The sequence below is a fragment of the Mesoplodon mirus genome (genome assembly GCF_964341445.2).
Source record: "Mesoplodon mirus genome assembly, chromosome: 14".
In the NCBI taxonomy this organism is placed as follows: Eukaryota; Metazoa; Chordata; class Mammalia; order Artiodactyla; family Ziphiidae; genus Mesoplodon; species Mesoplodon mirus.
Window position 1 is genome coordinate 17719503 of NC_138990.1, and position 23818 is coordinate 17743320.

Consider the following 23818-nt stretch of genomic DNA (forward strand, 5'->3'; position numbering starts at 1 on the left):
AGGCTCCAAGCTGAGAGAAGGTACATTTATTCTATTATATCTATTTTCTCCTCCCTTTACCCTGAACTGTTTAAATTCAAATGGAAAGAAATGGTGAGGAAAGCAATTGGCAATTCTTCCGTACGCTCTAGCCTTTGGCATATGATGCTGACGCCTACACACCTCATGGACCTAACCGTGCATCTCCTGATTCCTTTCCTTACTATTATATTTATGAATTTCTATAGATTTCAAAGTCCCTTGGCATTTCACCTCTTCCCTGGTGCTAGTGCTCACAGCAAATTCCAACAGAGGGTGGGATAACTAAGGGATATTGCCTATGGATCATTATGCCATCCTCCCCCTACCCTGACCTTTCTCTAGCTGTACATTAAAAGTCTGGGGCTTCCCAATGCCTTTGTCTGGATGTCTTTTCTCCATAATCCTCCGGCCCTCACAGACGCTCAGTAGGTGAGCCTCAGTTCCTAAGACACATCTACTGACTCAGAGTGATTTTCATGTTCAAACATAGCTTTGAAATTTGCAAGGGATGCTCTCAGCCGACTGGCTGATCAGGAGACTAACAAAGCCCAGTCTTTTTGGGTGTGCTTTCACGACATGAATGGGGTAGCTTATGCATATTTAATGCTCAAGAAAACATTAATACCTATTAACAGTGCCAAAGAAGAGAATTAAAACAATACTTCATGGAATGATATTCTCTCTTTGATGATGAAGCCCATATGTTTTATTTGACACTGGGTTCAGTAACGAAACTCCTTCCTGGACCCTTTAGTCTGTTTCTCCCTGGAAGAGGGCATGGTTTCTTCATGGATTCTAAGGACATTTATCATGAGGTCTTCTGATCTCTTTACCCACCTATTTTCTTTCAATTTAGGTAACTCATTAGCTGCCTTTAAAAATTTTCCCCCTCACACATACCAGAGGCCAACTATTAGAAAGGATGGTGTTCCTTCCTCCTAGAGTTGGTTTGAAATTCACTATTTTATGTTTTGGCCCTCCCTCCATTGAATAAAAAGAGAGACAAGCATTCAAGGTCACCATGCATCTTACCCATTTTGGGGGAACACTTGAACAAGTGGCCCTCCTTTCCCCACTTGATTTTGCCTTTTAGTGAAATTCTTTTAAACCTACTATCTATTGCATGTATCTCCCCTCCTCACCTGCTCCACCCCCTCCAACACCCACATATGAAGCTATAGAGAGAAACTTTTCTTACTTGGATTACTGTGTCCCGAGGAAGTGAGCTGAGAGTCCTAAAAAAAAAAAAAAAAAAAAAAAACAAACAAACAAGAAATATCAATTAATTTTCTTATTTTGATTTTCAAAATGTAAGTTGAATATGAGATGTATTACTGGTCATTCAGAACCTAATCACGGATCATAATCTCCACCAGCTACTGTAATGAGAAACATTTACGTGTTTGTTAAGCAGTTCTGGTAATAGAGCTCACAATCACTTCTATGTTGTATTACAGACTTTTTGTTTTGTTTATTGAGGTGAAATTCACATAACATAAAATTAACCACTTTGAATTGAACAATTCAGTGGCATTTCATACAGTCACAATGTACTAAGCCACCTCCTCTATCTAGTTGCAAAATATTTCTATCATTCCAAAGTAAAATTCCTTACCCTTTTGGCAGTGTTTCCCCATTTCCCCCTCTCCTCAGTACCTCGTAAGCACACACACATGCACATGTACTTGTTTGAGTCCTTCTTTTCAATCTTTTTTTAAAAAATTAATTAATCTATTTTTGGTTGCATTGGGTCTTCGTTGCTGCACACAGGCTTTCTCTAGTTGAGGCGAGCAGGGGCTACTCTTTGTTTCGGTGCTTGGGTTTCTCATTGCAGTGGCTTCTCTTGCTGCGGAGCACGGGCTCTAGGCGTGTGGGCTTCAGTAGTTGTGGCACGTGGGCTTCAGTAGTTGTGGCACATGGGCTCAGTAGTTGTGGCACGTGGGCTTCAGTAGTTGTGGCTCGCGGGCTCTAGAGCGCAGGCTCAGTAGTTGTGGTGCACGGGCTTAGTTGCTCCGCGGCATGTGGGATCTTCCCGGACCAGGAGTTGAACCTGTGTCCCCTGCACTGGCAGGCGGATTCTTAACCTCTGCACCACCAGTGAAGTGTCCTATGTTATTGACTTTTAATCTAACCCACTTCCCTTTGAATGTACCTTCACTCTCACCACCTTTCTGCAGACGAGGCTGGCAACCATCCCATCAGGGACACTCCACTGAACAACTGCTGTCAATCTCACATCGGTGGACAGAAAGATTATTACAGCTTTCCACTTATCTGAAATGGCAGAAAGCCAGTACTATGTGGTATTTGAGTTCAGTTATTGATCAGGTAGACAGTGATTGAACCTGATTTTATTTCCATTAAAGTGAAATGCTAAATTTTGTCTTGGGAATTCACATCTTCTTTCCTTGCAAAAGTCCTATTTAATATGAAATACACAGGAGAGTTATAAAAGAATGAATGAATTGAGACAGGGTCCATGAAGGACTACTGCCCTGCCCAGCTGGCTGCAAAACCCTGGGCGCCCCACAGAGTGTGCAGATCCTTCATCCTTCACCGAGCCAGAGCCAGGCTGGGTTCAGAGCAGAGGGCAACAAGCCCCAGGCACTGAAGCCCTTTCCGCTTCTGTGTCTCCTGACGCCCCATCCAGACAGACACCCTTACACTTATAGCTTCTGTCTCAAAGGCCTTCTCTCCCTTTGTGAACATTGTCCTTGAGTAGATGCCTGGGGCGTGGCTCGACACATCTGAGCACTGTCATTTCAGCCTCCTCTGGGAGCATTCAAGGAGGCCTGCTAGGTTCTCTGTTGGGTCCTCAGGGGTTACAGAAGTGAGTGTACAAAGCCCTTGCCTTCCGGGCCTGGGAGCCCAGTGAGTCAGCAGAGCAGGTGATGTGTATGCAAATTATGAGAACCCAGGGCTGAAAGGCATTTCACCACTGCTGTGTGGGAGTCCTTCAAGCCTCCATAGCCTGTCCTCATCCTTGGGATGCGTGTCCTGCCATTTTCTGTTTTCTGCCTGGCCAACTTCACTCTTCCTTCCAGGCTCAGAACAGAAAAGCTCAAGGGTTACCTGTTCTTTGAAATATTCCTGAATCTCAGAAGGACTTATTTGCTTTCTTTATGTTTACACTACACTGTGTCAAATTTCCATTACAGGAATTGTCTTTTCAACTACGACTCCTTAAAAAGAAAGCTTTATCTAGGTATACATGATATAACATAAACTGTACATATTAAAGTATACAACTAGATAATAAATATAATAAAAAGAACGCTACTATTATTAATTGTCTTGACCCAAGGATGGCTCCATCCTATTAAGTAGCATTTGCTATTTAAACAACAAAAAGTAACATTTATTTACTAAAAAATAATTCAGAAAAATAGGAAAGTATAAGAAGAAGTTGCCTGTAATTCCTAACAGGGCATTTCTGAGATGACTCTACTGCTTTTAATTTCCCACATTCACTCAGCAAGTGTGTGTCATTCTGATGGTCACGTGCACAGAGAGGAGAACCACTTCTTAGTTACTCAGAAGAATATCTGAAGTTAGAAACTTGTTCTTCTCCTTTTTTAAATCCTACATTCCCAGCACCTCAACTATTGTTGGGTACACAGGAATCCCAAAACTTCTTCAAAGATGGTGTTTAGCTGGGAAGTAAAGTTTTACAAATCACTGTACTGAAGGCAGAAATAACCAAGTGCACTGGTAGCCGAGAAAGCCATTCAAGGAAGCACTATAATAAATACCATATTTCGGGCTTCCCTGGTGGCGCAGTGGTTGGGAGTCCGCCTGCCGATGCAGGAGATGCGAGTTCGTGCCCCGGTCCGGGAAGATCCCACATGTCGCGGAGCGGCTGGGCCCGTGAGCCATGGCCGCTGAGCCTGCACGTCTGGAGCCTGTGCTCCGCAACGGGAGAGGCCACAACAGTGAGGAGCCCACGTACCGCAAAAAACAAAACAAAACAAAACAAATACCATATTTCATCAAACGTAACAAAACTGTATAAGGCTGCATTACTTCATGTATTACTATGGAAGAAAATGGCTGCCAATTAATTGTAAAATGCCATCAGCTGTAAAACAAATTCTGATTTTGGGGATCTTAAAATGTGAAAAAAAATATGCACCTTAAACCAATAAAACACAGTTGTTCTTAAGCCATGTTGCTGATGGAGGCAGTTTTTATCCTGTGAGAACACTCCTTAAAAATGGCTTTTTGGAACCATCTGAGGACTGCTGTACTCTTATCTCCTCTTGCTTGTCTGTTAATACACCATTAGAATTACAAAAGGCAAGAAATGGAAATATATCTTCTTTGATTTTCAGACCTCCACATAAAGCTAATTACTCTAGGAAAAAGCACCACTTGATGTGGTTTGGTCTTCCTGCTTCCCACCAATCACTTTCTTTTCTCTAAAGCTCAAAACAATTGAAATAATATAAATGACAGTAAATTTAAATGTTTGAGGTAATGAAGTAAACATAAAGTTTTATTAGCCCAAGCATTTTGTGATCGTTTCTGAAGCATGCTAGGAACCCAAAGAGGGAGACATATCATAAACTTCCCAACTTCAAAGCACTTTCCTTCACACTTGCTGGCTTTCATTCTCCTTGTACTGTATAAAGAGGAAGGCAATAGGATTCTCATTTCTGTAATCATGCTAGAACTCTTCTGCCTAATGCTTTAGAAACTGATCAGCAAGAATGGTTTCAAACCAGGTCTGATCCCATCAGATCTGGCATTCACTGCCACATGAAATGCTTGTGAAATGCCATTAGATCCGCACAGATGCCTTCTGAGTATGGAAAAAGTTCTACAATTTTAGCTCTCTATTTGCATTTTAGAACTTATGAGACTGCTACAGAAATCGAGGGAAAAGGACAAAGCAAATTCATTGCTTTTTCTTGGTTGAAATACCTCATAATGGCGTGCCTTCTTTTCTTTACCAAATTCAATAACTTTTGAGATTTGAAGAATACGACAGGCACGTCTGATAGTGTTTGTCTAAGGAATTGTGACTCCAGATTAAGCCTTCAGAGAATACAAAAAAACATCCAAGGTCAGTATCAATTGACTTTATTATATATTATGTCCTTCAACACCTGGACAAATTGGGGAAATTCTTGGAAGTATGTAGCTAATTAATTTAGTGGTACTGGTAACTCAGCACATTTAAATCGACTTTACTTGAGAGGTCAAACTGCCCCTTTAATCTCAATAGGGGCTTAATTTCATTATTTATTAGTCATTTTGGAGATTCTGCCCTGCAAATTCCATAAACAATTCTAGCTCCTACATACTAGCAACTGTGATCATCTCAAACATTAATAGTCTAATTAATGAATTGCAAGCCTCCAGCTGTCAGAATACTAAATAGTTGAGATACAGGTTAAAAGAGGTGCACTATGGGTGAGAACTAGTGATGTCTTTGAAGTAGGCACAGTCAGGGCTCTTCCAAAGATGTCTGTATCTTAATTCCCAGGCCCTGTGAATACGTGACCTCTCATGGCAAAAGGGACTTTGCAGATGTGATTCAATTAATGATTTTGAGATGGGAGATTATCCTGGATTATCCAGGTGGGCCCAGTATCATCACAAAGTTCCTTATAAGGGAAAGGAGCAGGCAGGAGAGTCAGAGAAGATGTGACAAGGACGTCAGCAGTTGGCATGATGAGGGCCACAAGCTAAGTAAGAAGTGAAGCCTCTAGAAGCCGAGAAAGACAAGAGAACAAATTCTCCCCTAAAACATTCAGAAGAAACGCAGCCCTGACGACACCTCAATTTTAGCTCTGTGAAACTGATTTCAGACTTCTGTCTTCCAGAGTTGTAAGATAATAAATTTATGTTGTCGCTGAGTCACTAAGTTTATGGTGGTTCATCAGAGTAGAAAGGACACTAATGAAGTCTTATTTCATTGATAGAAGATAAAATTTTTTGAAAATATTTATTTATTTATTTGCCTGTGCCAGGTCTTAGCTGTGGGATCTTTTAGTTGCGGCCTGTGAACTCTTAGTTGCGGCATGTGGGATCTAGTTCCCCGACCAGGGATCAAACCTGGGCCCCCTGCATTGGGAGCATGGAGTCTCAGCCACTGGACTGCCAGGGAAGTCCGATACAAGATACATTACCAGCACTTATTGTGAACTTTTTGAAAGAAAAGCATTATTAAAATCATGTAATGTCCCCACATTCTGTAAAGTCACCTATTTTTTTTTTTTTTGGCCACAATGGGTCTTCATTGCTGCATGCAGGCTTTCTCTAGTTGTGGTGAGCGGGGGCTACTCTTCGTTGCGGTGTGCAGGCTTCTCATTGCGGTGGCTTCTCTTATTGTTCAGCATGGGCTCTAGGCATGCGGGCTTTGGCAGTTGTGGCTCGTGGGCTCCAGAGCGCAGGCTCAGTAGTTGTGGCGCATGGGCTTAGTTGCTCCGAGGCATGTGGGATCTTCTTGGACCAGGGCTCGAACCCATGTCCCCTGCATTGGCACGTGGATTCTTAACCACTGTGCCACCAGGCAAGTGCCTGTTTGTAAATTATACCTTAATTTTTTTAAATGGAAAGAAAATTCAAACCTTTAAAATATTCAGAAAGCTAGAAAAATAGAAGGACGTACCCTCAGCTGGACACAGAATAAGAAATTATTATATTTAACAATAACACATTGGAATCATTCTTATTAAGGGACTTTGGGACATTTTCAACACTTCAAAAAAAAGCTTTTACCCTTTAGCTGTCACTCAACCCTCTCTCCCTACCCCTAAGCTGTAAGCAACCACTAATCTATTTTCTGTCTCTCTGTATTTGCCTCTTCTGGACATTTCAAATATATGAAATCATATAAAATGTTGTCATTTGTGACTGGTCTTTCACCTTTGCTCAGCATATTTTCAAGGTTCATCCATGTTGAATCATGTATCAGTGCTTCATTCCTTTTTATGTGGCATAATATTTCATTATAAAGATGTATCACTTTTGTTGATCCATTCATCAGTTGATGGACATTTGTATTGCTTCCACTTTTTGGCTGTTATGAACAATGCTGCTGTGAACATGCATGTAAAAGATTTTTTGCAGACGTGTGTTTTCAATTCTCTTGGGGATATACCTAGGAGTGGAGTTGCTGGGCCATACAATAATGCAATGTTTAACCTTTGAGGAAATGTTGAAACTTTTCCAAAGAGGCTGCACCATTTAAGGTCCCACCAGCAACTGACATCAGGGCTCCAATTTCTCCACACTCTTGTGAACACTGGGTATTGTCTGTCTTTGATTTTAGCCCTTTAAGTAGGTGTGAAGGAGTATCTCATGGTAGTTCTGATCTGCATTTCCTAAATGATAGCAATAGTGTCTTTTCATATGCTTATTAGCTATCTGTAGATCACCTTTGGAGAAATGTCTATTTAAATCCTTTGCCTATTCTTAAAACGAGTTCTCTTTCTATTATTGAGTTGTAAGACTTCTTTACTAATTGTGTTTCTGTAAATAAAGTTTTATTTGAACACAGTCACATTCATTCATTCAGATACTGACTGCAAAGCCTAAAACATTTACTATCTGATCCTTTAAATAAAAAGTTATTTGACCTCTGACTTAAACAATGAGTTATTGGTAAAGAATGAGATGAATATATCAAAAGAACAGAATAGACAGTCCTGAAACAAAACTGTATTTATGAGATTTTCAGTTGTTGATGTAGGTGGTATTTCAAACCAGTGGGGGGAAGATGGGCTAATTTGTTGATAGTGTTGTCATAATCTACTCAACCAATGAAAAGAATAAGGCTAGAATCCTATGACACACCAATGCAAACAAAAAATTTTTTTAAACCTAAAAACAGAAATTATAAAAGAATTACAATAAAATAGAGAACGTTGTTAGAATGTTGGGCTGGGAAAAATCTTTTTTCTCTGACATGAAAATTAAACACTTTGCTAGTATAAAAGGTACATAAGTAAGGTTGCAAGAAAATAGTTGCATCATATAGAACAGGCAAATGAGTAAGATATAAGGAGTTCCTACAAATCATTTTTTTAAAGTGGCAATGGACATGAATGGGCAATTTGCAAAGGAAAAACAGTCAATGCTCAAACTCAGAAATTACTGGAGAAGTGCAAATTAACGAAATAACAGTTTTTCATCCATACTACAGACACGATGATAAAAAACCAGATAATATTAAACATTGGCAAAGACTCATAAAAAAATACTCTTGAAACATAGTCAAGGGTAAATAAGGCTTCTGATGCCTCCAGCACCCCAGCTCCTGTTCTAGGTGTCTGGACAAGAGACACTGAATAAGAGGCACACACAGAGGCACTTACAAAAACTCTGTGTTGTAATAGTGTTTGTGTTAACAGCAAACCATTAACAGTCTCAATGTCCATTAAAGGAGCTTGAGCAAATAAATTACAGCAAATTCATACTATGAGATATTTTGCTGCCGTCAAGAAAAAGTAAGAAAATCTCTACATATTCACTTGGGAAGATCTCTAAATACACCTTGTTAAGGGAAATAAAAACCGACTCTTAGAATGGAATTTACCGTTGTGATAATAATGAACAATTATTTCAATAATTTACTTTAGAACGTTGTGATGTTAATATTTAGCAATGATATTTATGTACTGTGGGTATCTGGAAAAAAGTCTACTCTTAGAAAAAGTACTTTTAGTACTATACCATTTAGGATTTTTAAAAAACTGCATATGCACATATGGGTATATAATGCACAGGGAAAATGACTGAAATGGTATACACCAAACTCGTGATAGTAATCTGTGGGTAGGGATGTAACATCTGGACAAGGGCATGAGCAACTTTCATACTTTCTTCTGTGTGCATAATTTCATCTTTATAATGAATATGTAATTACATGTTGGATGGTTAAGAAAAATCAAAACTTATTAGACTCATGTATAATTTAAATATATTTTGTAGCTGATATTTTGTGTATGCTGGTTCTTAGAAAATATGGAAATCATTTTTTTAAAGTCCTAGGAAATATTTTCAGCTTTATAAAAGATAACCGAGAAATTATATACTTCATGTCCTTGATTTTAAAATACATTATTAATTTAATAACAGCTTTTCAGGAAAAAACAAGACATACAATCACACTGGATGTATAAAATGATCGTAAGATGCATTTCAACTTCACAAGTGTTTTTAGATAACATGATAATTGTAATATTCATCATATTTTGCAGGAAGTATGGAAGTGGAGGTAGGTAGGACTGCAAGTTTGATTTCTTCCCTTGGAATGAACAGACCTATGCTTGCAAACTGTTGAAAATCAGATCCATGTGCCTGTAGCAGGAATATTTACAGAGGAAAAGACAATCAAGGGAAACCCACTGTCCACTAAAAATCTCTGTGTGAGTAAAGCCTATTCAACCTGGGCAACGCAGGATCTCACCTTATTTGGAAATGGAAATTTGCTCGGTTCCACTTTTCCAGGTGCTGGAATAGCTGAAAGTGGTGGAAGCCAGGTCATCTCCTAAAGGGAGGGAAAAACAAACAACGTTGTAATACAGAGAGTATTTAAACTCAGTAGCATACAAAGCAGTTTCACAAGTCTGCCTTCATAAGCATAGACGGGATAAGGAATGAACAAGAGATGAATAGAAACGAAAGGGATTTTTTTTTTTTTTTTTTCGGTACGCAGGCCTCTCACTGTTGTGGCCTCTCCCATTGCGGAGCACAGGCTCCCGACGCGCAGGCTCAGCAGCCATGGCTCACGGGCCCAGCCGCTCCGCGGCATGTGGGATCTTCCTGGACCGGGGCACGAACCCGTGTCCCCTGCATTGGCAGGCGGACTCTCAGCCACTGCGCCACCAGGGAAGCCCTGAAAGGGATTTTTTTAAAAAAAGGATTTAAAACCCACTTTTATCATTTCTTTCCCTAATCTTACCAGTTCTTGGTTCAATGGCTATTGCCATCAACCCTTTATACCTTAAAAAGATCTACAAGCCTGTCCTATTTTCATTTCATTTAAGCTCCTAAGTAAAGGGACAACCCAGTAGTAAAAGTTCTATGGAAAATGCCATACAAAGGGAGCTGCTTCCCACAAAATTTACAGGAAGTTTCTGAAGTAATGAACAAAGTACTTTAAACATTAGGCATCATTATTAGAGGGGCTATTTATTTTATTAGAAACTCCTATCAGTGTAAGTTTCCAATAGGTCCCACACATCATTTTGGTCTTCATAAAAATGTCATTCATAGAGAAGTGAAAAAACCAATTACACATATGAAATAAAGAGAGAGTGCTGTGATTTTTATAACACTATGAGAACACAACTTAGGCTCAGCATGTAATATTTCATATGCTTTTTGACATACACTCTCACTAAACTGTGAGAGACAGCAAGGTGGGGAGGGGTCTGTTGCATTCACATCCAGTATTTTTCTCCAGTTCCTTCTCCTGGAAGATATCTGCATTCACTAAATGAGGGTGGAATTCAATCGAATCCATTTCTGATTACCAGGAAAGTGACTTGGAATTTACAAATCAGTTCTGAACCCTATTTCTTTTTTTTTTTTTTTTTCTGTACGCGGGCCTCTCACTGCTGTGGCCTCTCCCGTTGCGGAGCACAGGCTCCGGACACACAGGCTCCGCGGCCATGGCTCGCGGGCCCAGCCGCTCCGCGGCATGTGGGATCTTCCGGGATCGGGGCACGAACCCGTGTCCCCTGCATCGGCAGGCGGGCTCTCAACCACTGCGCCACCAGGGAAGCCCTGAACCCTATTTCTTGATTCCTTCCACTTCCAAATCTAAGCAAGTACAGAGGCAGGAGTTGATCCACTTTGAGAAAAGTAAGAAATTCTCTCTTTAGGTGAAGACAGTTTCTCACGTCCCTTGGTTGTGGGGCAGGAGGTTGAAAAGGGATTCTGTCAGGTGTCTGAAGGGAGAGTTTCTTGAGGCTGCTCTTGTGCTTTCTTTTCTTGGGTAACTCTCTTCCCCCAGCACCACAGAGAGCGTGGACCCACCCGGAGAACAAGGACAGTGAGCGTGTTCAAACCCACCGGGGAAGGATTTACTGACCCTATATCACCTCTCACCTACTGTGACATGACACACGTGCCATTGGGTGGTCAAACTCCTAGACACTCGAGGTGTCCCTTCTCCATCCTGATGTTACCAAGGCTCCTCCAGTGGAAAGCAAAGGAAGATCCAGTGTCCCTTTATGACCCTCGCACCTCTTCTCCCCAAGTACCTGCCTGTTCTGTCCTGTATCTGTCCTGTATCTGCTGTCTCTTGAGGAGGATGCTAAGCAGCACTTCTGAATTTGTGTCCAGGAAGAGAGGTGGTGCTCAGTACGTTTTTGAATTAGAATCTCTGCAATATCTTTACCTTTCTTTCTGGTTACCTGAACTACCACCCTAATCACACCTTCATTATTTTTAACCACAGGACATTAATGGTTTCTTTATTTTTTAAATTGTATTTTATTTATTTATTGTTTTATACAGCAGGTTCTTATTAGTTATCTATTTTATACATATTCGTGTATATACGTCAATCCCAATTTCCCAATTCTTCTGACCACACCTCACCGCCACTTTCCCCCCTTGGTGTCCATACGATTGTTCTCTACATCTGTGTCTCTATTTCTGCCTTGCAAACTGGTTCACATCTGTACCATTTTTCTAGATTCCACATATATGTGTTAATATACGATATTTGCTTCTCTCTTTCTGACTTACTTCACTCTATATGACAGACCCTAGGTCCATCCGCGACTCTACAAATGACCCAATTTTGTTCCTTTTTATGGTTGAATAATACTCCATTGTATATATGCACCACATCTTCTTTAACCATTCATCTGTCAATGGGCATTTGGGTTGCTTCTATGACCTGGCTATTGTAAACAGTGCTGCAATGAACATTGGGGTGCATGTGTCTTTTTGAATTATGGTTTTCTCTGGGCATGTGCCCAGTAGTGGGATTGCTGGGTCATATGATAATTTCAGTTTTTGTTTTTTAAGGAAACTCCATACTGTTCTCCATAATGGCTGTATCAATTTACATTCCCACCAACAGTGCAAGAGGGTTCCCTCTTCTCTACACCCTCTCCAGCATTTGTTATTTCTAGATTTTCTTATGATGCCCATTCTAGCTGGTGTGAGGTGATACTTCACTCTAGTTTTGATTGGCACTTCTCTATTAATTAGTGATGTTGAGCAGCTTTTCATGTGCCTCTTGGCCATCTGCACGTCTCCTTTGGAGAAATGTCTATTTAGGTCGTAGGCCCATTTTTTGATTGGTTTGTTTTTGTAATATTGAGCTGCATAAGCTATTTACATATTTTGGAGATTAACCCTTTGTTGATTCGTTTGCAAACATTTTCTCCCATTCTGAGGGTTGTCTTTTCGTCTTATTTATAGTTTCCTTTGCTTTGCAAAAGCTTTTAAATTTCATTAGGTGCAATTTGTTTATTTTTGCTTTCATTTTCATTACTCTAGGAGGTGGGTCAAAAAAGATCTTGGTGTGATTTATGTCAAAGAGTGTTCTTCCTTTGTTTTCTTCTAAGAGTTTTATAGTGTTAGGTCTTACATTTAGATCTTTAATCCATTTTGAGTTTATTTTCGTGTATGGTGTTAGGGAGTGTTCTAGTTTCATTTTTTACATGTACCTGTCCAGTTTTCCCAGCACCACTTACTGAAGAGACTGTCTTCTCTCCATTGTGTATCCTTGCCTCCTTTGTCATAGATTACTTGACCACAGGTGGGTGGGTTTATCTCTGGGCTTTCTATCCTGTTCCATTGATCTATATTTCCATTTTTGTGCCAGTACCATACTGTCTTGATTACTGTAGCTTTGTAGTATAGGCTGAAGTCAGAGAGTCTGATTCCTCCAGCTCCATTTTTTTCCCCTCAAGACTGCTTTGGCTATTTGGGGTCCTCTGTATCTCCACACAAATTTTAAGATCTTTTGTCTAGTTCTGTAAAAAATGCCATTGGTAATTTGATAGGGATTACACGGAATCTGTAGATTGCTTTGGGTAGTATAGTCATTTTCACAATATTGATTCTTCCAATCCAAGAACATGGTACATCTCTCCAGCTGTTTGTATCATCTTTGATTTCTCTCATCAGTGTCAAATAGTTTTCTGAGTACAGGTCTTTTACCTCCTTAGGTAGGGTTATTCCTAAGTATTTTACTCCTTTTGTTGCAATGGGGAATGGGATTGTTTTCTTAATTTCTCTTTCTGATCTTTCGTTGTTAGTGAATACGAATGCAAGAGATTTCTGTGCATTAATTTTGTATCCTGCAACTTTACCAAATTCATTGGTTAGCTCTAGTAGTTTCTGGTAGCATCTTTAGGATTATCAATGTATACTACCATGCCATCTGCAAACAGTGACAGTTTCACTTCTTCTTTTCCAATTTGTATTCCTTTCATTTATTTTTCTTCTCTGATTACCATGGTTAGGACTTCCAAAACTATGTTGAATAACAGTGGTGAAAGTGGACATCCTTGTCTTCTTCCTGATCTGAGAGGAATGCTTTCAGTTTTCCACCACTGAGAATGATGTTTGCTGTGGGTTTGTCATATATGGCCTTTGTTATATGGAGGTAGGTTCCCTCTATGCTCACTTTCTGGAGAGTTTTTTTTTTTTTTTTATCATAAATGGGTGTTGAATTTTGTCAAAATCTTTTTCTGCATCTACTGAGATGACCACATTGTTTTTATTCTTCAATTTGTTAATATGGTGTATCACATTGATTGATTTGAGTATAATGAAGAATCCTTGCATCCCTTGGATAAATCCCACTTGCTCATGGTGTGTGATCCTTCTAATGTGTTGTTGGATTCTGTCTGCTAGTATTTTCTTGAGGATTTTTGCATCTATATTCATCAGTGATATTGTTCTGTAATTTGCTTTTTTTGTAGTATCATTGTCTGGTTTTGTATCAGGGTGATGGTGGCCTTACAGAATGAGTTTGGGAGTGTTCCTTCCTCTGCAAGTTTTTGGAAGAGTTTGAGAAGGATGGGTGTTAGCTCTTCTCTAAATGTTTGATAGAATTCACCTGTGAAGCCATCTGGTCCTGGACTTTTGTTTGTTGGAAGATTTTTAATCTCAGTTTCAATTTCATTACTTGTGATTGGTCTGTTCATATTTTGTTTCTTCCTGGTTCAGTCTTGGAAGGTTATACCTTTCTATGAATTTGTCCATTTCTTCCAGGTTGTCCATTTTATTGGCATAGAGTCTCTTGTAGTAGTCTCTTAGGATGCTTTGTATTTCTGCAGTGTCTGTTGTAACTTCTCCTTTTCCATTTCTAATTTTATTGATTTGAGTCCTCTCCCTCTTTTTCTTGATGAGTCTAGCTAAACGTTTATCAATTTCATTTATCTTCTCAAGGAACCAGCTTGTAGTTTTATTGATCTTTGCTATTGTTTTCTTTGTTTCTATTTCATTTATTTCTGCTCTGATCTTTATGTTTTCTTTCCTTCTACTAACTTTGGGTTTTGTTTGTTCTTCTTTCTCTAGTTCCTTTAGGTGTAAGGTTAGAATGTTTATTTGAGATTTCTCTTGTTTCTTGAGGTAGGATTGCACTCCTATAAACTTTGCTCTCAGAACTGCTTTTGCTGTATCCCACAGGTTTTGGATCGTACTGTTTTCATTGTCATTTGTCTCTAGGTATTTTTTTACTTCCTCTTTGATTTCTTCAGTGGTCTGTTGGTTATTTAGTAACATATTGTTTAGCCTCCATGTATTTATGTTTTTTACGTTTTTCCCCTGTAACTGATTTCTAATCTCACAGTGCTGTGGATGGAAAAGATGCTTGATGTGATTTCAATTTTCTTAAATTTACCAAGGCTTGATTTTTGACCCAAGATGTGATCTATCCTGGAGAATGTTCCATGTGAACTTGAGAAGAAAGTGTAATCTGCTATTTTTGGATGGAATGTCCTATAAATATCAATTAAATCTATCTGGTCTATTGTGTCATTTAAAGCTTGTGTTTCCTTATTAATTTTCTGTCTGCATGATCTGTCCATTGGTGTAAGTGAGGTGTTAAAGTCCCCCACTATTACTGTGTTAACATCGATTTCCTCTTTTATAGCTGTTAGCATTTGCCTTATGTACTGAGGTGCTCCTATGTTGGGTGCAGATATATTTAACATTGTTATATCTTCTTCTTGGATTGATCCACTGAGCATATGTAGTGTCCTTCCTTGTCTCTTGTAACATTCTTTACTTTAAAGTCTATTTTATCTGATATGAGTATTGCTTCTCCAGCTTCCTTTGATTTCCACTGGCATGGAATATCTTTTTCCATCCCCTCACTTTCAGTCTGTATGTGTCCCTAGGTCTGAAATGGGTGTCTTGTAGACAGCATATATACGGTTCTTGTTTCTGTACCTACTAAGTGAGCCTGTGTCTTTTGGTTGGAGCAGTTAATCCATTCATATTTAAGGTAATTACCGATATGTATGTTCCTATGACCATTTTCTTAATTGTTTTGGGTTTGTTTTTGTAGGTCCTTTTCTTCTCTTGTGTTTCCCACTTGGAGAAGTTCCTTTAGCATTTGCTGTAGAGCTGGTTTGGTGGTGTTGAATTCTCTTAGCTTTTGCATGTCTGTTAAGCTTTTGATTTCTCTGTCGAATCTGAATGAGATCCTTACTAGGTAGAGTAATCTTCGTTGTAGGTTCTTCCCTTTCATCACTTTAAATATATCATGCCACTCCCTTCTGGCTTGTAGAGTTTCTGCTGAGAAGTCAGCTGTTAACCTTATGGGACTTCCCTTGTATGTTATTTGTCGTTTTCCCCTTGCTGCTTTTAATAATTTTCCTTTGTCTTTAATTTTTGTCAGTTTGATTACTATGTGTGTCCACCTGTTTCTCTTTGGGTTTATCCTGCCTGGGACTCTCTGTGCTTCCTGGACTTGGGTGGCTATTTGCTTTCCCATGTTCGGGAAGTTTTCGACTATAAACTCTTCAAATATGTTCTCGGGTCCTTTCTCTCTCTCTTCTCCTTCTGGGACCCCTATAATGAGAATGTTGGTACATTTAATGTTGTCCCAGAGGTCTCTTATTCTTTCCTCACTTCTTTTCATTCTTTTTTCTTTATTCTGCCCCACGGCAGTAAATTCCACCATTCTTTCTTCCAGATTGCTTATCCGTTCTTCTGCCTCAGTTATTCTGCTATTGATTACTTTTAGTTTATTTTTCATTTCAGTTATTGTATTGTTCATCTGTTTGCTCTTTAATTCTTCTAGATGTTTGTTCTTTAATTCTTCTACATACTTGTTAAACATTTCTTTTTTAAAAAAATAAATTTATTTATTTTTTATTTATTTAGTTTTGGCTCCATTGGGTCTTTGTTGCTGTGCACGGGCTTTCTCTAGTTGTGTCGAGCGGGGGATACTCTTTGCTGTGGTGCACGGGCTTCTCATTGCGGTGGCTTCTCTTTTTGTGCAGCATGGGCTCTAGGCATGTGGGCTTCAGTAGTTGTGGCACTCAGGCTCCAGAGTTGTGGTTTGTGGGCTCTAGCGTGCAGGCTCAGTAGTTGTGGTGCACAGGCTTAGTTGCTCCGTGGCATGTGGGATCTTCCCAGACTAGAGATCAAACTCATGTCCCCTGCATTGGCAGGTGGATTATTAACCCTTGCACCACCCGGGAAGTCCCTGTTAAACATTTCTTGCATCTTCTCGATCTTTGCCTCCATTCTTTTTCTGAGGTCCTGGATCATCTTCACTATCATTTTTCTAAATTCCTTTTCTGGAACGTTGCCCATCTCCACTTCATTTAGTTGTTTTTCTGGGGTTCTATCTTGTTCCTTCATCTGGCACATAGTCCTCTGCCTTTTCATTTTGTCTGTTTTTCTGTGAATGTGGTTTTCGTTCCACAGGCTGCAGGACTGTAGTTCTTCTGGCTTCTTCTGTCTACCCTCTAGTGGATGAGGCTATCTAAGAGGTTTGTGCAAGCTTCCTGATGGGAGGGACTGGTGGTGTGTAGAGCTGTGTGTTGTTCCGGTGAGCAGAGCTCAGTAAAACTTAATCCACTTGTCTGCAGATTGGCGAGGCTGAGTTCCCTCCCTGTTGGTTGTTTGGCTTGAGGCGACCCAGCACTGGCAGCTCCAGGCTCTTTGGTGGGGCTAATGGCAGACTCTGGCAGGGCTCATGCCAAGAAGTACTTCCCAGAACTTCTGCTGCCAGTGTCCTTGTCCCTTGGTGAGCCACAGCCACCCCCCACCTCTGCAGGAGTCCCTCCAACACTAGCAGGTATGGGGGTCACTGCTCCTTCCCCTGGGACCTGATGTGCACACTACTTTGTGTGTGCCCTCCAAGAGTGGAGTCTCTGTTTCCCCCAGTCCTGTCAAAGTCCTGTAATCAAATCCCGCTAGCCTTCAGTCTGATTCTCTGGGAATTCCTCCTCCCGTTGCCAGACACCCAGGATGGGAAGCCTGATGTGGGGCTCAGAACCTTCACTCCAGTGGGTGGACTTCTGTGGTGTAACTGTTCTCCAGTCTGTCAGTCACCCACCCAACAGTCATGGGATTTGATTTTACTGTGATTGTGTCCCTCCTACCATCTCACTGTGGCTTCCCCTTTGTCTTTGGATGTGGGGTATCTCTTTTGGTGAGTTCCAGTGTCTTCCTGCCGATGACTGTTCAGCAGTTAGTTGTGATTCCAGTGCTCTCACAAGCGGGAGTGAGCATACGTCGTTCTACTCTGCCATACTGAACCCATCTCCTCACATTAATGGTTTCTGATGGTTCTCTTTCTTCCATTATTAATAAATCCTATACATTCCTGCCAACTTAATTCTCCTTAAGTGCAGATCCAAACAAAAAGCTCCCCTGCTCTACAATCTTCATACACCATCACGTACGCAGCAATAACAGCAATAACGATGGTGATGACGCCACTGCTTGTGTTTTATGTTAATTCCACATAAGTTTTCTCATTGACATCCAACCCTTAATGTAATTATTATCATCTCCATATTGCAGGTGAGGAAGTCAAAACTCAAAAAGGCTAACTGCCACCACTGATACTTGCACAATCTATCGTGTTAGTACCAGTCTGGGATTTGTTTTTTACTCTACAGTATTGAAGACCTTCTACAACAAGGTCCTAGTTTTCAGCCTTGTGCCTTTTTGTTAAACTACACACACTACATGTAAGGCAAACTACCATCTCTGCTTTTACTTACAGCATCCCCTTTGTGTGTGAATGCCCTATCGCCATGTGCCTTTTGGATTTCTCGCCATCCATGAAGGCTCATCTCAAATATCACATCTGTCTTGAAGCCTCTGCTGATTCCCCTTCTATTCCAATATGATATGAGAGCTCCCTTCTCATCCTCCTCCAAGGCACTTTCTTTTCCTTTCTTTTTCACAGTAACTGTTACATTCCTTTTTGTGTTGCAGTTTTATAAGTATATACCTCAATCTGCATTCAACCATTTCCTCCTCTTCTGATACACTTCCCCCAATGTAGAATAAAAATCATGCTTAGGAATCATAATAATCTCTTGCAAGAACAGTCCTCTGAAGAAGGACGGAACATTTCCTCCAAGAGGGATACTGTCTACTCACCTTTGTGTAGACTAAATAAAGCACCTTGCCTAAAATTAACTGGTTGAATTGAACTGAACGCAATATTTCAATGCAAAATTGCTTGCTAACATTACTTTAATTATAGCTAAATATTTCCAGGTGATTTTTCCATCTAATGAGTACTACTAAATATACAAAGGAATAGTAAAGACAGCTCGCTTAAAACAATTATATCTGTTAGAATTTCCCAAAACATAAGAATTATTTACAGCAACCATTAAATATATTTGTTTTTATTTACTGTGCAATGAGTTTTTAAGACTGATTATTCATCGTATTAAAATTCTTCATTAGGGTTACATGGGAAAATTAAGGGAAAACAGACTATTTTTATTTCCTCTTCCATCACTTACTAGCTCAGTGAGCTTAGGTAAGTCACATCTTCAGCCAGTTGTAGTGATTTCAAACCAAAGACTCCGGAATCAATCACGTCTCAGTTTGTGGCATCATCTCTGAGCCAGAGGAAATGTAGGTGTTAACTATATCATGGTTTAATCATGAGGACTAAATGATTAAATGAGAGCTCATATATATGAGCATGGTTCCCTTGTGTTTAATCATTCAATAAAAAACAGCTGATTAATACCAAGCTGATTTTCAGAATTCTCTCTAAAATGAGAAATAGAATTTCTCTCTGTGTTTTAGATGTTGGGAATCTGAGATGACAGAGTATCTGGGAAAGTGCTTTTATAAAAGAATGAAGTATTGTGCAAATGTAATCTGTAATTAAGCTAGTAATAATTAAAACAAAGTATATATTACTAAAACTGAAAGTTATTTAAAGAGACCATTATGATTCCTAAGTATGACTTGTACTTTATCCTGTAAAAAACGTCCTTAAGTTTTCTCATCAGAGCAGATCTCTGACATAATAATAGCAGTCAGTGAGGGAAGATCTGATTTTTAAAAACGTATTTAATTTGTACCTTATTTCTGGCAGTGATTTAAAATAAAAGCAAAGGTAAAATTTTTCACACCTGCTAAAACTTCACTTAGTTTGCTTCGGATTATTTTCTTCACAGGGAAAGGATGCTATGTCATTCTAGGCCATGGATTCCACACCACCGCATCCACTGGTCCCCACCCCCGTCAGTGCTCCTGACCACCTAACCTCAACCATCCCCTCATCACTGCTTTGCTCCTCTTCCCTCCACTCGGCTGTCCTTACCCACTTCCTGGACCACAGGTAAGACAGGAAGAGAAATATAATGTTTGAAGCCAATGACTCCAAAGTCTGGGGAGCCACCTTCTGATCTCGTAAACTCCCCGCCACTGCTGGGATCTGTCTGCCCTTCTTTCTTTTTGATTTTCTTGTCACTTAGAAATGAGGGCACATCCTATTTCCCAGCACTGGGAGGTCCTCACTTTTGAGTCTACATTCCTTAGCCAACTGACAGGATTAAGAATCTAAAAAAATGATACAAATGAACTTATTTACAAAACAGAAACAGACTCACAGACATAGAAAACAAACTTATGGTGACCAAAGGGAAAAGAGGGGGAGGGACAAATCAGGAGCTTGGGATTAGCAGATACACACTCCTATGTATTTATCAAGAAAATAAACAACAGGGACCTACTGTATAGCACAGGGAACTATATTCAATATTTTGTAATAACCTGTAATGGAAAAGACTCTGAAAAAGAATATATATATATATATATATATATATATATATATATATATATGTACAACTGAATCACTTTGTGAATCACACCTGAAACAGAACATTGTAAATCAACTATACTTCAGTAAAAAAAAAAAAAAAAAAAAAAAAAAAAGAATCCATACATCTATCTTAACCCAGCCTTACTGTGTTAAGCTCCCTAAGCAAATGTCTAGTTACTTAAGGGACATATTTCAGAGTATCTTCTTATTTCTCAAATAGACTTAAAATGCTAAGTCTTTTTATAGCAAATACACTCACTTTTGTCCTAAATGAAAGAACAGAAGAGGTTAAATGATAGGGGTATAGAATACTGACTTTCATTAAGTGTCCAGCTTTCTCTCTCCTCCATATACCATCTTCAGAAGGCCACGGGGCACACGGGCCAGTTTCCATTTGCCTGTCTATTGAACAGTAAGACTGACCACAAGCCCCAAGAATCCAAAGCTTCAAGGTGAGCAGACTCTCGTGTCCTCATTTTGCACCCCACCTCCACCCTGTGTAGCTACCCACTTGCTCTGATGTCACCTGCATCAGCCTGTCTCAGGACAAATGGCCGTAGGATTATGATATCCATTCACTAAGCACCGTAGCTCTTTGTTATCAAACAAGAGAAGAAACAAAAATTGAATTTTAGCCTGAAATCTAATCTTAGAGTTCAAAACATGCAGTTATGAAGAGCTGCAAAGTATACTGAGTTTGCAAAAAGATGAAATCAGAACAAATTTGAACTGTATGCTAACTTTCCTATTAGATTCAGTGAATAGAAAAACACTTACCCTGGTCTCTCTCCCTGGCTACCATTTCCCCAGTGCATTCTACCTTGGTCACAGCCACAGAGGTGTTTTATCTGAAATAGTTACCATGCCACGTGGCTTCCAGTGACCCTGCTCCAAACACTAAGGATGCTCTGTCATAGGGCGCCATCAAGGACCACTGCAGTGTTACTGGTCTGTTACGTTCCTATTACATTCCTCCTCCAAAACCCATGGGTTTGCTTCCTGTTCTGCACGAGATTTTCCTGTCCTGACATCGTTCAGTTTTCCTTTCATGTGATTCCAACTTCACTTACTTCTTCATTTTTTTCTCACCCCCGGCCTCTCCCTGAATCAGGTCACTGACCAGTGCTGTCCTCAGCGAGGGCTGCCCACCCCCCTCTCCCTTTCCCGCGATTTGTGTCACTTTAACGTTTACAGGCTACCTGGGGCTGTGAGTTTTCAGTTTATGGGTTACTAGTATTAGATTATAAACTTTTTGACCCCTACTGGATGATAACCTCTTTGAGGGAAGGGATCGTGTCTTATAACTCTCTAGTAACTCCTCAAAGGCCTACACAATGGGTAAAATAATAGGATCATTAAATCATTCATTTAATCTCTCTGGGATTCTCGTTTCTCGCCTGTAAAATGGTGGCGACAATAAATTATACTTGTCCCACCAAACACGTACGACTGCTGCCAGGATTGAGAGAGATTAAATTCCTTCCTTCTCTCTCTCAACAATGTCTCCACAACCACTGCCAACTCAGGGTCCACATCCACAGGCCTGGCCCGTGACCACAGTAAACTCCAGAATGCTCTGTGCTCAGAAACTCTTTTCAAAATAAAACACTGAATTAAATCCTGTCAAATGCAAAACGCCAGAGTCGATTATTATGTGTGGCAGTGGCTACTGCAGACCAGAGCATTATTTTATTTTCGGTTTCCATCTCAGAACCATCACTCAGCACTGTAGCTCTTTCACACGTATTATTCATGTTGTGACACTCCTATCAGATAAATGTCGCCAACAACAGAACGTGGTAATTTTTACTACACTGCATATCCTTTCAATGCTGGAAGCTAACAGGAGCACCGTGTCTGGTGAAAGGAAAACACTCCTGCAGGCCTGTACTTGGGGGTCAGAGTACCGGCCGGGTCTTGGGCGAGATAAAGTGGGAGAAACACACTCCTCCCCTGACAGAACAGGAAAGGACATTCTAATTGTCAATCTGCTCCTGGACGACTGTAAACACAGACTCCAGGTCAGACTTGAGGCCTAGGCAGACTTGGGCTTAGAACAAGGAGGTCACAGTCAAAATCTCTAATGTGGTCCCTAAATCCACAAAAATGCAAAAACATCCTCATTCTGTTACTACAGTAGAGGGACCTATACTTTGAAAAAAATAGTAAGTATAGTGCATTCACAACCATTGATGAAAAGCTTTTGGAGAAACAGTAGCTGCTGAAAAATAACAATATTTTCTTCCCTAAGATTTTTAAAAACCTATTTTTCCCTTTTAAAAACAATTATTTTATTGAAGTATAGTTGATTTACAGTGTTATGTTAATTTCTGCCATGCAGCCAAGTGATTCAGTTACACATATACATACATTCTTTTTCATATACTTTTCCACTATGGTTTATCATAGGATATTGAATGTAGTTCCCTGTGCTCTACAGTAGGACCCTGTTGTTTATCCATCCTCTATATACTAGTTTGCATCTGCTAACCCCAAACTCCCCATCCATCTCTCCCCCTACTCTCCTTCCCCTTTGGCAGCCACAAGTCTGTTCTCTATGTCTGTGAGTCTGTAAAAACCTATTTTTCTTAGTAACGCTTAGGCTGCTATAATTAAAAACATGCAAATAACCAATGGAAATCTGTAAAAATAGGGTTACCCAAAATCACAATGAAATCTTGTTTCTTTAACTGAAAAGCCAGGCATATGTCCAATGTGAACTAAAATTGGCCTGAGAAGGGGATTCCCAGTTGCTGTATGTGTATTTTCTGGTTGCACGCATCCCCCGGGTGAGAGAATCTCTGACTGGAACACTGACTACTCTAATTCACTGCAACACGCAAGCTGTTTAACTGGTCGCTGTCCTTCCTCTGCTCTCAATGAGGTTAATCACCAAGGATAAAACGGAGGGTGGACCACAAAGGTAAAGATAACTGGAATCAAATCGAGAAGCAGCTTTCAAACCAGGTTTCGCAGACTGGAGAACACACGCATGAGACAACAATATGACTCCAGGGGCTTGTGGCAGGAAGGCAAGTGTTGGGTGCTGACAAATACAAAGCAAACCTCCAAACCAGAAACTCCAAGGGCACCTTAAGACCTGTGCCGCCCATTCGCTCCTACAAATCGTCTGTACGATTTCCAGTTCTCACAAAGCTGAGGCCGTGCAGTGTCTGGCCTTTCCTTATTTCCTTCACGTTGTAAAGAGTGTGATTCGTTGTAAGGAAATCAGTCCCATTTGCTGGAGACCCGGACCTCTCACCTCCCTGACTTCAGTGGTCCCTGCAAACTCTGGACTCTTCATGGAAAGGATAACAGCCTTGACTGAAGTCAATATAACTGTCACTATTAAAAAAATGATCTCATGCTGGATTTCTTCATTTTGGACTTTCCTGAAGATTTCTTGTTCTGGATGCAGTTTTGTTGTTTTCTAGTTTTCTTTAGGAGAAGGAAGATGGACGTGACCTGTCCTATTCTCTTGTCCCTCTGTGTTAAGTGCTTTCGCCCTTCTATCTATGTACTTGGGACCTTTTGGAACAATAAAAACCA

General features: G+C 40.1%; 1 protein-coding gene across 1 annotated transcript in view; it reads right to left on the bottom strand.

Moving 5' to 3' along the window:
• AFF3 (ALF transcription elongation factor 3) overlaps nt 1–23818 on the bottom strand; it is a 553308-nt gene that overhangs the window by 178844 nt on the left and 350646 nt on the right. Inside the window, exons 8-9 of the mRNA XM_082641946.1 lie at nt 9440–9520; nt 1220–1256 (exon numbers count right to left, since the gene is read on the bottom strand). Coding sequence (XP_082498072.1) covers nt 1220–1256; nt 9440–9520 — 118 coding nt within the window. The remainder of the gene's footprint in view (nt 1–1219; nt 1257–9439; nt 9521–23818) is intronic.